This window comes from Desmodus rotundus, chromosome 5, assembly GCF_022682495.2.
Source record: "Desmodus rotundus isolate HL8 chromosome 5, HLdesRot8A.1, whole genome shotgun sequence".
Classification (NCBI taxonomy): domain Eukaryota; kingdom Metazoa; phylum Chordata; class Mammalia; order Chiroptera; family Phyllostomidae; genus Desmodus; species Desmodus rotundus.
The window spans coordinates 145,697,272-145,711,915 of record NC_071391.1 but is presented as its reverse complement, the minus strand read 5'-3'; the positions used below and the strand labels follow the sequence as shown (position 1 = coordinate 145,711,915).

The 14,644-nt window shown below is 38.3% G+C and overlaps 1 protein-coding gene across 3 annotated transcripts in view; it reads right to left on the bottom strand.

Annotated features, from left to right (window-relative positions):
- HEATR5B (HEAT repeat containing 5B) overlaps positions 1-14,644 on the bottom strand; it is a 71,410-nt gene that overhangs the window by 56,649 nt on the left and 117 nt on the right. The window contains exons 1-8 of one of the 3 annotated variants that reach the window (XM_053924295.2): positions 14,250-14,644; positions 13,701-13,848; positions 10,330-10,541; positions 7,333-7,441; positions 5,643-5,792; positions 3,075-3,246; positions 1,455-1,612; positions 255-504 (exon numbers count right to left, since the gene is read on the bottom strand). In XM_053924295.2, the coding sequence (XP_053780270.1) occupies positions 255-504; positions 1,455-1,612; positions 3,075-3,246; positions 5,643-5,792; positions 7,333-7,441; positions 10,330-10,541; positions 13,701-13,826 (1,177 nt within the window). In that variant the 5' untranslated portion in view covers positions 13,827-13,848; positions 14,250-14,644. Of the gene's footprint in view, positions 1-254; positions 505-1,454; positions 1,613-3,074; positions 3,247-5,642; positions 5,793-7,332; positions 7,442-10,329; positions 10,542-13,700; positions 13,849-14,138 lie in introns of all 3 variants that reach the window. The other 2 variants (XM_053924296.1, XM_024552649.3) reach the window with 2 other exon arrangements.

Here is a 14,644-nt window from a genome sequence, read left to right as displayed (position 1 = left end):
CCCTGTACATTTTAAAAATGGTTTGTAAAGTAAGGTATAAACAACAAAAACTATAACTAAACTACTTGTAAATTTATTCACTAAAATTATATATTGCTTTAATATCAAATAAGAGTACTCCATAAAAAATGACTATTAAAACACAGCCCAGAAAAAACCATATAAACTAATCAGATCTATTAGTATCTACTGAGAATAATCATAAAGACCTAAATGACTATGATGGTCAACACCATTATGACATTAGTCCTTACCCACTGCTTTCATTTGTTTTCCAATAGCTTGGCAAATTTCTTTGGCAGCTGCAATCTGGGCTTTTTCACCTAGCAAACTGCCCACAGTAGCTCTCAGAATAAAGGAGACACATCGTCTGGAGTACACAGCCTCCACATGCGTTTGCGTGGCCCGAGGGTGGGAAACCAGATCAAGCACATGGGATAAGAATGTAGCGAAGCTACGCTCCAGCCACTGACCACCCAGTGTTGTGACAAAAACAACATATGCCTATAAACAGATTGAGATACAACTTAATGTACACAAATAAATGTATGTAACTGAACTGAGCTGAAAGATAAAGCAACCACAGAAATAAGTGATAATAGCATGCAAATGAACTATATTTGAGATTACAATAGAGAAAATTTAAAACATGAGACTTTTTTAGTACTTCTAGCATAGGAATTATTGGTAGAATTATCTTTGACTAAAAAATAGTTAAGACAATAGCTTCATGAAGAACAGAAAGTATAAAGGAGGAAAAGAAAAGCTGAATTCATCCTGGTTAGGAAAAATAAGAAACCCTAACATCCCAAATTAATACAGACATAGAGCTACAAATCCCTTGCTTTAGACTTTAAGATAAAAATGGTTACTTCTATTTACACTCACTTCAGGAATAAGAAATAGTTGAAATGCTTTTGACTAAAATCACAAAGCAACATTTCATCTTATTAGGCATTAATTATTATTAGATCATAATTATAACATCTTATTTGGTATTATTATTTAAAAATTATAATTCCAGGTCAGATTTAATTTCCAAGTTACATTGGTGATTAACCATTTATGGAAAGCCAAAGTATTAAGCAATACTTTTAGTTACAGGGTCATGAACAAAATTAAACTCTAAATGCCTCCAGCTACGTAAATAACATTTCAGTTACAACTGAATTATTTCACGTCTGATTTCCTAAAAAGTGTTGAAAAAATTGTTAGATATTTATATAATTATAGTACACACAGGCTTATTTGTATATCATTAGTTATCTACCTTTCCAGCAAGCATGTAATTTGAAGTTTAAATGTAATTCATTCATTTGATAAAAGAAGTGTTTTTTGAAATATGCCAGACAATATTAAGAAATCTCTTTGTGTGCACTATTATGTATACAAGTGTTCTATGAATGTTGACAAGTGCTATGAACAGAATTCTTTCATACGTATGTATTACAAACCTGTGTGACTCCAACCCTCACTTCACGATTCACAGACCCTCCAACTTTTAACATTTCTCCTCCACTCTTTAGGAAACCTGACCCTCCACGTAGAAATCCTGTGGCCATGAGTTCTAAGACTTCATCAAATGTTGCTCGCTTCACATTCTGGCGCATTACTTTCAGGAAGAAAAGTAAATGTATAAATAAATATATGTTGCTATTAGTTAAATAATATTTTCTAATAATCTAGCTTTAAAATTCAAGTAATTACTTTTAAGCATACCTAAATTACAACAAAGGAGATAAGGTCATTTAGTTTTCCTGTTATTTTAAAATTCACAATGTACTTGTAAAAATAAATTCGATTTGAAGCCAAAACCCTAAGAAGAACAGAGGGAACTAGAAATTACAATCAACTCAATGAATCCATGACAAAAGTCTAGTAATGACGGTATCTGGATGTGTGTGGCACAACAAGGACAAAGCACAGCCCCAGCAGACACTGCTAACTGACCACAGACGGCCTCACCCCCAAAGCTGAGGCAGACATAGAGAGACTTTGTTAAGACCCTGCTTTCTCTACAACAGTTACCAATGCATTACAATGTCACTAACTACAACTGACTTGCCATCCCTAGGATACACGTTCACATTTTATGAAGTTCTTTCACATACAATAGGAAACCGAATCTTCACAAGAATTCTGTGGGAGAGACATAAAGCTCATGATCAATTATGTAGGCTTTAGAATTCGACTGCCTGGGTTTTAAATGCAGCTCTGACACTTAATATTAACACTTGGGAGAACGCAAACTATGCAATCTCTCTAAACTTCAATTTTCTTGTTTATAAAACAGGAACGACAATAGTACTTACAATTCATAGGGAATTCTTGAGGATTAAATAAACAATTCTGTTATGTGCTTAAATCAATGCCTGGCACATAGCACTTAATACATGTTATCTGTCACCATCATCATCATCATCATCTTACTCACAGATTGAAATAATTATTATTAAAGATGAAGAAAACAAAGCTGGGGGTTTCATAGCTAATAAACCTAAGGGTTAGGACTCGGCTCTATAACATCTGATTCTCCTTCTACCAGGCAGAAATGGAGTAATGGTGGAGACAAAGGCAGAGCTGTGTCTGCTCAGCGTGCAGCCACAGCTGTCCTGGAAGCCTCTCTATGAAACTGGAGGCACAGGAGAAGTCACACGAAAAGTCAGTGCTGCCTCTGATTCTGCTCATAATGACAGTAAAGGAACAAATGAAAACTGATACTGTGCTACAAATGGGTACCAGTCATCAGAGATTTAAAGTAAGAAAGTATATAAAGTGCCGGATTCCAATGCCTTGAACACAATACAAAATCTCTCATAAATATTACTTGCTTATATGTCCAACATACTAGCTACATAGTACCTTGTACATTAGCATCATAAAAGAATGTCTTGACTATATCAAGAAAAATGCCATTTGGGTAGTTTAATTTTATGAAAAAGTAGACAACTACCTAACAATTTCAATCCTTTAAAGTGATTTGCCTATAAGAAGTAACCCATTTAGAAGGAACCATTCCGTATACCTTCAACTGTCCATTACAGTCTAGATCAGGGGGTGGCCAACAATGGTACCTGTTGCTTGTTTCGGCATCAATGCCGTAGCCATGACTGTCCCCAAGAGTTTAGACACCGCCACTCGTACTCCATAATTAGAGTTTTCCAAAGCCTTAAAGCAGAGAGTGGCTATGTTTTCCAGTTCAGCAGTCCACATGAACACAGCTTCATTCTGTAGTTCGAGTAGACACTGTAATTTTAAAAAAAAAAAGAAAAGTAAATCCTAAAACTTCCACTTCCATAGATGGAGTAAAAAGAACCAGATTTACTCTCCTGAAAGAATCAAACTACGTTTGACAAAATACACGAAACCACAGTTTTCAAGACACTGAACATCAGGAGATAAAGGGTAGTGACCCTTAGATCAGTGGGACAGAACGGAGAGCCCAGAAATACACCCAAGTCTCGACGGTCGATTACCATTTGACAAAGCAGGCATGAGCACAAAATGGGGTGAGGACAGCCTCTGCACCAAATGGTGCTGGCCTTAATGGTAAAGGACTGAATGGCTTCCCCTAGGGAGCTGGAACAAGACCACGATGTCTGCCCTCCTGTGTTCTATTCAACATTGTACTGAAGGATCCAGCCAGTCAGTGGAGTACGAAAAGAAATATAAATAAAAGGTATCCAGATTGGAAAAGAGTTAAAACTGTCTTTATTCATAGACAACTTGATTGTCTACATAGACTATCTGGCAGACTCTATTAAAAAATCTCATCAGTCAGTTTAGCAAGGTTGGTCAATACAAGATCAATGTACAAAAACCAACTGTGTTACTATATGTTACTAATAAACAATTAGAAATTTTAAAACGTTTTTTTCCCAATTATTTATTTATTTATTTATAGAGAGAAGGGAAGGGAGGGAAAAAGAGAAGGAGAGAAGCATCGTGTGGTTGCCCCTCGGGCACCCCTTACTAGTGACCTGGCCCACAACCCAGGCATGTGGCCTGACTGGGAATAGAACCAGTGACCATTTGGTTTGCAGCCCACGCTCAGTCCACTGAGCTACACCAGCCAGGGCGAAATTTTAAAAAGTTTTAAATCAATACTATTTAAAATAGTATAAAAATATGAAATACTTTGGTATAAATCTCACAAGAGATGTGCAAAACCTGTACACTGAAAACCACAAAATGTTGCTAAGAGAAATCAAAGAAGACCTAAATGAATGAGATATATCATGTTCATGGTTTGGAAGACTTAATACTGTAAGCTGTCAACCCCTCTGCAAATTGATCTATATTTTCAATTCAACCTGAATCAAAATCCCAGCATGCTATTTTTGCAGAAATTGATTAAGTTAAAATTCATGTGGAAATGCAAAGGATCTAGAATGACCAAAACTATTTTGAGAAAGAAAAGGTTGGAGGGCTGATACTGCCATATTTTAAGACTTATTATAAAATTGCAATAATGAAGAAAGTGTTATTGACATCAAGATAGATAATGACACATAATAAACATCCAAAAACAGACCTGCATTTGCATGAACAACAGATTTGCAACAAACGTGCAAAGGCAAGTCATGAAGCAAAGACAGTCTTTTCAACATCGTTCTAGAACAAGTGAATATCCACGTGCAAAACAAGAACTTTGATTCACAACTTACATTACATATAAACATTAACTCAAAATAAATACTATATTAACTATAAAACTTAAAGAAGGAAACAGGTGAAGTTGTGGGTTAGGAAAAGTTTTCTTAGTTACAACACCAAAATCAATCTGATAAAATGGACTTTAACAAAATTCAAAACTTCTCTATTTAGAAAGGCATAATTTAGAGAGCGAAAAGACAAGCTGCAGACTGGGAGAAAATACTCGCAAATAATGTATCTGATACAGGAATATATGAAGAGCCTATAATGTACCCTCAAAACTTAATAATTAGAAAACAATTCAATAAAACAACGCACAAAAGTTTTTAATAGGCTCTGCAGCAAAGAAGATATTGATGGCATATAAGCATCTAAAAATATGCTCATCGTTAGTCATTAGGGAGGTACAAATTAAAGCCACAATGAGATACCTGTACATATCTCTACGGGCTAGAATTAAAATGGCTAACAATACCAAATGTGGGTGACGATGAGGGGAAACTGGAATGGTACAATATTTTGGGAAATAACTGGCAATTTTCCAAAAGTTAAACATAAATCTAAAATATAATCTAGCCGTTCTACTCCTGGATATTTACTCATGTGAAATAAAAAGCATGCATCCATACAGAAACTTGGACACAGGTGTCTACAATGGCTTTTTTTGTAATAGTCCAAACTAGAAGCAACACAAATGTCTGTCATAGGTGAAGGAATAAACCAACTGTGAAATATAATGAAATACTACTTAGGAATACAAAGCAATAAACTATTAAATAAACATGTATCAACATAGATGTATTTCAAAATAAGTATGGAGAGTGAAAGAAGCTAGACTCCCTCCAAAAAAAGAGCACATACTACATGATTCCATTTATATTGAATGAAATGAAACTAATCCGTGGGGACAAAAGGTGTGCCATCATACTTAAAACCTTAAAAGAACAAGCAGGATAAGGAGCATTAACAATGGGTCGAGTACTAACCTTGGCAACTGCACAGCGAACTGCCATTGACCTGTCAGTCAAGAGGGACCTGGCATTCTTGTAAATATCCCGATGAGAAGAAGCGGCTGCCCCGCCCAGTCCATTTAGAACTTTCTGTAGACTCATTAAGATTTCACTTCGCCCTTGAGACTAGACTCAAACATAAAGAAAACTTAAAAAGTATGCTATAAAGCAAATTCTACATTTAAACAACATACCAAACACAAAAGTTCTCTGGGCCTAATGTTTTTACTCTAAACTGTACATAGTAAATAATAAAAAAAAAATTAAGTATTCTAGAGAGTACCTGAAAGGTAAAAATAATTACTAAGTTCAATTAAATAGAAACTTTCTGAGAAATCAGGTTACAGCAAGTAACACATTCCAATGTTTCCATGACCTGTTGAAGTGCAATATAAGGAAAATATAAAGACAAAATGAAAAGCTTTAGTGTCAGATCTCAAGGATCCAAACTTTCAGAATGTGAAAGGTTAGTTAAAAAGCAGTTAAGAAGTAATGTAAACCATCTAAAAGATAAGGAAAACATCTAACACATTTAAAAATTTTGTCACAGATATGCCAAGTTCTCATTTTCTTGTGACGAATTCAAACCCATTTTCATACTCATAATGCTTGATTGTGTTTCTAGTGTTTTTACTCCAACACAGATCTCTTTCACCAGATTATAAGCTTTCTGATGTCAGGGACCATGTCTTCTTTATCTTTATAAGTCTAATGCCTGACAATATCTCTTCAACTCTTACTTGATAAACAAATAGACAAATAGTTCCCAGAGCTCTTTAGCTTTCCCAGATAAGGGAATTAGACTAGGAGAGTCCAGGGCTTAGTCTGTTTTTAGTAACTTCAAGTTGACAAGGAATTTTCAGAAGCAATAACAAACTGACATGACAAAATGGAACTAGTGTTACTTGATATTAGCAGCTGTGGATTGAATAGCATTTCCCCACTGAGAAGATCAGTTCAAGTCCTAAGTGCTATTATCTGTTGACATGACTTTATTTGGGAATAGGTCTTTGCAGATGAAATCAAGTAAAGATGAGGTCATACTGGATTAGGGTGGGCCCTAATCCAATGACTGGCATCCTTATAAGAAGACTTTGGACACAGAACACAGGTGCAAAGGGAGAGCACCATGTGAAAAGGGAAGCAAAGAATGGAGGCACCTACAAACCAAGGAATGCCAAGGAATGCCAAGGACTACCAGTAACCACTAGAAGCTAAGAAGGCAAGGAAGGATTCTTCCCAAGAGACTTCAGAGGGAGCACGGCCCTGCTGACACCTTGATTTCAGGCTTCTAGCCTCCAGACCTGTGAGACAATAAATTTCTGTTGTTTGAAGCCACCCAGACTGAGGTAAGTTATTACCGCAACCCTAGAAAACTAATACATTAGTAGCTATAGTACAAAAAATAAAACAGTAATGCAAAGATATTATAAGGCTAAATAAAAAATGATAGGTACATCTGTTCTTTGCCAAAGAAAAGCATTCTTTCCCCACTCCCTAAAAGATGAGGTAATATCCATTTAAAAAATGGGCAAGATTGTTCTTTTTTGCAAGTAATTTTAAATTACCTTCTTGCTAAGCAGTGTGAAGCAAACATACATTTTTAAATGACATTTAACTTCTGCCACGAGCAAAGCATATAAATAATATTTGTTGTAAAATTTACCTCTGCACTTTTCAGAGATTTCAAAAGATTATTTACTGTTTCTGGAAATGCACTGCCCAGCATTCTCCCCATTTTTTCATAAAATGCTCCAATACAAGTCACTGCAGCCCTATAAGAAGTGGGATTTTCATTAGTCATTGTTCAGGTTAATAATAATACTTTGTTCACTTTCAGAAATCAATTTATATTTGGGCAGGACACTTTTGGCTAGGAAACCTTAATTTTCAACTTTAAAAAACATCTCGTTTATTCTTTATAATTACAACAAATACTATGGTTAGTCCAATTGTATTCTTGATAGGAAAACAAGAGAACAAATATGTATTTACATAACAAATCATACCCATCCTTTGGAAAGAAACCCAAGCTTTCCTTTTATGGACCTCGAGAGCTTGTCTGGAGGTTCTAGCAGGAGAGCACAGCTACTCCTATACCCTTGACCGAAGACCGGTCCTCTCCTCTAGTTAGGAAGGTCATCCTCTTCGACTGAGCTAACAGCTTCAGGAGGGACACACACAGATTGGTGAAGGAGGAAGGGGACACCCGCCTAGCCAGCCAGATCAGCCGAATCAACCCTGGCGATCAATGGGGTGACAGATGTCGCAGCCAGATCGTCCTTACATCCCCAAGCTTTCCTTTTATGAAGACTTCTCAAATTATGCCAAGCCACAAAGATCCCTCCCTTCTCTCATTATATATAATGTCCACCACTCATTTTTGACAAAATTATATTGTTTACTGTTGTGACTTGACCATTTTATCCAGCTATTTCTTATCCTGCCAATGGAAATGTAAATCTTGAAACAGTAAATTTATCATAATTTTTGTATTGCTACTTAGTATAAAAATAATAGTAAACAATTACTTGCAAAATTTAATCTAAATGGCTTTAATGGAACATTTGGCTACGTAGAAGAAATGTAACAGCATCCTATCTCTTCAGGAAGGAGACCACCCAACCGTCACTCATGTAAACAGTAAATATGTGAATAACTGTGAGTGCAGCTTAGAGGCTGGAGCAGGGCACAGAGGTGAAGAGCATATACACAGGAGTCTGGCAGACAGGTGCCTAAATCCTAGAGCTTGCCACCCAACAGCTGTGTGTCCTCAGCGAGCTACTCTGAGGCTGAGAGAAGGCACGTAAATTTAGCTATCATACGTGTAAGAAATGGTAAAATCAGGGAATCGACCTTTACCTCTTGACTCCAAATCCCACGCTTTTTTCAATACTCTCCAGGCTGATTACAAAGCTAAAGATGTCTGAGGTCACGTACCAGAATATACTAGGAAATTCCTAAACAGAAACCATGAGTCCACTGAAAATACATACAAGTGATATGTAATATGTAATAAATTCTACTTAAGCAGAACTACAAAATCATGTGTGGATTTGCTAAGGGGGAGAGAACTAAATCATCAAAATCACTGACATCGTTTCAAACTCCAAAATAAACTGGAAAGCACTAAATGCCCTAATCTCTTCTAAAACTTCTGAGATCTACATCTACCTCAAACAACACAAAATTGAATCACACCTTATCCATGCAGTTGAAAAGAGACCAAAGAATCAGTGTTCAGAGTAAGTTCCCCATTTCCTCTGCAAGCTACTGCACCGGCCCTGGCCGCTTGAATGTTGCTGCTCTCCTGTTCTGTCCTTCTGTCCTCAAACGGTTGCACACCCTTCCTAGGCAAAGTTACCCATGCCAAAGGGTCCAGCCCATTCCCAAATCTGCACTCTCTACTCACCAAAACTACATTCTCACCTCAGTTCTCAATCCAGACCAGGATTTTCACTCGCCTACTCCACAGTCTCTCGGCTATTCCCACTAACACTCCAGTCAGCACGCCCAGAACTGAACTCACCCTCCCCTCACAACTTGCCTCCTCCACTATTTTGTATCTTTCTGAAAAGTACTGCAAATAAGGTATAGTATTTGTTTCCAATGAGAAGTTTCTTTAGAAAGTAGGTTGGCAAACTACAGCCTGCAGGCTAAGGCTGGCCCATCATCCAGTCTACCACCTGTTTTCTGAATGACGTTTTATAAGAACACAGCCATACTCATTTATTTGCATACCGTCTGTGGCAGAGGTGAGTAGTTTTGACAGAGATGTATAATTCACAAAGCCAAAAATATTTACTACCTGGCCCTTTTCATAGTTTGCCAATCCCTGGCCTACCACATCCATCTTCCCCTCTTCCTGTCTTAACCCCTTACTTGACTAACTCCCCTATTTCCTTCCTTAATGGTTGACCTACTTTGGCTGATGCTTCTTTGAGTGGTCTCCCTTGACAATGCTCTTCCCTCACGGCACAGCTAAGCTTATTTAGGTGTTATTTTTCTCCCACGGCCCTCCCCACAGGACTATAACTGTTGCGGTTCTTATTTAACTCTTTCACAGAATGTGTCCCGATTGCCATTATCTTTAAGACTTGCTCCGAAAACGTCTGCCCTTGATCCAAACCACAAGTATGGGCTAGGAGCTCGCTTAAGCTCTTGATCTAGGGATCAGCAAACTTGCAGGCAAAATGGTACTCAATTCTGCCAACTCTGTCATTATAGCATGAAAGCAGCTACCTCTTCAATGAACAGACATGTTGCATCCCAACAAAACTTTATGTACAAAAGAGGTAGCAGGCTGGATTTGGCCTGTGGGCTATCGTTTGCCCATTCCTGCCTCAATCCCATCACCTAGATTCTTTACGTTGGTTTCCACCCCAGCCTAGAATATTATCTCCATCCAAATTTACCAAAAGACCCTTATGCAAACGGCTGATATTATACCAATCCTCTGTGGTTTGCTGCAAGTCCCAGAGGCAATGGAGCCAATGTTGAAAGAGAACCCCTTCCCAGACCTGCTCGGGGAGCTTTTATTGTCAGCAGCGTGCCCCAGGTTCAATCTACATGGAGGTCTTTATCATCAGCAGTCTCTTATTAAGACAAGTTACTCCCAAAACACAAAAAATGTTCAAGGGTCGATCTCAAAGTAAGTACTCACAATTTTGTTGGTAAATATGCTGCAGTGTCATCTTTACTTCTGATAATGTCATTACATTTTTCAAGTGTTTGAAAAACAGTGAAAGTATCCCCAATGCTATAGAGGGCTGCGAGATTTTTAGCTAACAATTTTCGCGTAGGTGGTCCAGGTGAACTACTTATTAATCCAGTTAATTGTTCAACAAGTTTTTTCTGTTTTTCCTTAACATCAGTCTGTTATAAAAGAAAATAAAGAACATCACCAGTTTTTTTCTTTTTTTTTCTTTTTAAATTTAATCTTTATTGTATTTTTTTCCATTACCATTTAGTCCCCTCATAGCCTCCTCCCCCAAGCATAGTTAAGGTACTCTAATAATTCAAATCTATATTACATTAGGCATAAAACCAATAATGAGAATTTTCAAGATGAGTTTGGTAAGAAATGAGTCATTCATTACTACATTAAATAGTCTCCTTCACTCCCCTCCAAAGCCAAAAGTTAGTTACCAATAAAAGTGACTACTCCTGACTCAACTTGCCAACTTGCTAAGAAATAAACCATAGTCCAAGGATATAAAATATTGGGCATATGGACAACTGATGTCTTAGAGCCCAGATAAGCTCTCCTTGAAAAGCAAAGTCAGCCGTCTAAAACGTTATAGGTCAGTGAAGGAAATCAAAAGAAACTCTGAAGGAGGCCTAGGAAACAGAAAAAATATTCAGATCTACCCATAAGTTTTAGTATTTAATCAATACTAAAACTTCACTCATTCATTCAATGTGGATTGTGCACTTATATGCCATGCACTGTTCAGGCACGAATATTCTAGGCAACAGTGAACACAACAGACCACGTCCATGCCCTCATGAGTTTACATGCTAGAGAGGAGACAGAGAATTCACCAACTACCGAATAAATAGCGTGCTTACTACTTATGTTGATTAGTGAGGAAAGGCCCCTCTAAAAAGAAGTGAATGTGTGAGATATGCAAATGTCTGGGAGAGGAATATTCCAGAAGGAGGGAACTGTGTAAAGGCATGGAGGGAGCATGCTTAACATGCTTGAGGACAGTTAGAAGGCCAGTTTGGCTGGAGCAGACTAAGAGACAGGATGTAGCAAGAGACGAAATCAGAAGAGTAGAAGGGACCAGATTGTGTCGTATTTTATTCTGAGAGCTTAAAGCAGAGGAAGGACATGATCTAAATGTTTTAACAGGCTCAATCTGACCACTGAGCTAAGAATACTCTACAAGGTACATATCAGAAGCACAGTGAGCACTTAGGAAGCTTTTGCAATAATCTAGATAAGAGATGAGGATGGTAATAATGATGAAAAGTAATTTAATTCTGGATATGTTTAGTGGATAGATCCAATAGGATTTGCAAATGAATATGATGTGAAATTTGGGAATAAGAGAGAAGTCAAGAATGCCTCTAAGGTTTATGACCTGCACAATTAGAAGGCTGAAATGGTCATTGCCCGAGATGAAGAGCATTGGGGAAATGACAGTTTTGGAAGGGGGAAGTCAAGAATTTAGTTTTGAACATGTTAACTTTGAGATGCTGTTTCGATAGCCAAGAGAAAGCAGTAGAGTGTCTCACGGTATATCTGGGAGTCATTACTGTACGGATGGTACAGTAAAAAATCTGAGATTAGACATCACTGTAAGAATAAGTATAGGTTTTTAAAATAAATTATTTTATTTTTTAAAGATTTTTATTTATTTACTTTTAGACAGAAGGGAAGGAAGGGAGAAAGAGAGGGAGAGAAACATTAATGTGCGGTTGCCTCTCGTGCGACCCCTACTGGGGACCTGGCCCGCAACCCAGGCATGTGCCCCGACAGAGAGTCGAACCAGCAACCCTTTGGTTTGCATGCCAGCACTCAATCCACTGAGCCACACCAGCCAGAGCTGTACAGATAGAGTTTTCAAAAAAGAACAAGAAGGCTGCCCAGGACTGAGAAAGAACCAACAAACAGCAATGAGGAATAACTAGTGAAGTAGGAAGAGAACTAAAAACAAATGGTGTCTCGGGAACCACAAATAGGATGCAATGTGCATCCACAGTAACAACAGAAACCAATTGTTTAATTTGAATGGAGGGTGTACGGATGTTCCTATTATTATGCTTTGTAACTTAGATAACTTGTATATATTCTTTTGTATTTTTCATTTTCATAACAAAATAAAAAATATCCAAGTGTTTCAGGTAGAAGATCAACTATGTCAATTAATACAGAATACTGACCCATTGGTTTGGGCAATTTGAGATACTAATGACTGGACAAGAGCTGTTCAGCGGAGTAGAGGCAACAAACACCCAACTGGAGGGGGTTTAAGAGAAAATAGGAATGTCTAGTTAAAGAAGCCTTTTAAAAGGGCTTCTTTAAAACTAAAGGGAAACCAAAAAAAAAAAAAAAAAAAGGCAAAAATCCACAAGAGTAAAGAGGAAAAGAACCAATGCAAAATATGGAAGTCAAGTAGCCCCGACTGGGAAAGCTGAGAAGAGACCCAACTAACAACAAAAAATCCTCTAAAAACTCGTGTTGTCTGCTATTGCTGTTCTGAGGCTCTAGGCACATATGGGAAAGCTATGTCTAGAAATGGAGGGAACGAGTGAGAATCTAAGAAGCTGCAAGACTCCCATATCTCTGAGAACATGGGGACTGAGTGAAAGTTTACATACTGAATGTTTAGGTCCCCAGCCTTCTCCCTCGATTCCTAGAACCTGAACAACTAGTCGTACACCCTAGAACACGAGAGTAGAACAGTCTCTCCTGGGGAAAGACTAGCGAAAAACTACCTATGGTACCAGCATCAAGGGGTCCTCAAAGAACTAGACTAGCCTACGGTGAAGGACAGTTAACAAACTTCACCCTGCCCAGAAAATATTTTTATTACTCACTCTTACATTTAAGCAGACAACCAAAGAGCATGAGATGTTTGAGGAAAGCATCTAATTTTAAAGACAGAAAATAAAACACACAGATAATGAAACAGACTATGTGGGACGAAGAAAACAGAAGGAAGGTCTATTATTAACTCCTTAGAGAGATGAATGAAGACATCGGGATTCAGACAACACCGAGGGACCACCTGAAGCTGGAGATGATGAATTTAAAGTGACAGCAGTCATATAGTCATGTTTTCCTCCAGTCACATTCAGTTGTCCAGGTAGAAACACAAAGAAGGCAACAAGGTGGTTTTAAAGGAGGTTTGGGTTTTGCCACAGGATTGAAAAGTACAGAAAGAAATTCCTATTATAGTGTAATATTCGCAAGATCCATAGCTGACCCACAACCTTTCCAAAAATGCTTTCTCACAAACCATGAACACATACTATTCTTGACTGTGTTAACCCAACTGGAGGGGGAGAAAAGCAATACCGTACCTTGTTGGCAGCAACCAAGACTTTATCAAGAAATCGCAACCACTCGAAGATAAAAACTGGCCTCTTTGCTTCAGTGATTTGAGCCAAAGCTTCTTCGTTTAGCAATAAACTGTGAGCTAACTCCATTACTGAAGTTTTAAATTCACACCTTAAAGTAACAAATTAAAAAAATACTTGTATGTTAAAAGTCCAGCTCAATGATTGTAACCACTAAGAAATGAAAAGTCAAGCTTTACTTCTCATTTCATTTGAAGGAAACATTTGATGCAAAACCTGAGAACTAAATTTTAAACAGGAGTACAAAACAGTGAAAGAAAGTAATGATTAGTGAGGAAGAATAATGGGGTAAAAGATTGAAATAAATATTGCAAATGAGGCATTTTTTTCCAGAAAAAAAAATATGCCTAGAAAAGCACATGTCATTAACCCATCACATACAATGGAAAATTGAAGCACCAAGATCAAACGCCAGCCAGGCCTGACAACCCAGCTTCCTTTTTTCGTGTCCACTGCTGGGTGCACAGCACCTTCACCCCGCCCGTGCTGCACCTTGCCTAGGAGTATATCAAAACGTCCCAGTAGGAAGATCCGACACTGGAAGTCCCCAGAGTCTCCCCGCAATGAAGAGGTGCGGGCAGTCAGGTCCCCCCGGCCAAACCTTCAGGGACATCCCCGGGCGGTCCCAGAACGAAGCCGGCAGAGGCTGCGCGCGCTGCGGATCTGGGTTAACCCGACTCCTCTGAAAACCTGAGCGCTGCGCGGGGCCTGGGGAAAATGAAGCAGGCCGACACAGACCTAGGTGGTCACTCCGGCTGTCAACCCCAGGAGGCGCGGGCTCGGAATCGAGTCCGGCATTGGAAAAGGGGAAAAGTTCTTTACGAATTCGAATTTCCTCCCCGGCCAGCGGAGTGTGTGCGTGTCGATATGCAGGCTTTGGGGGCAGA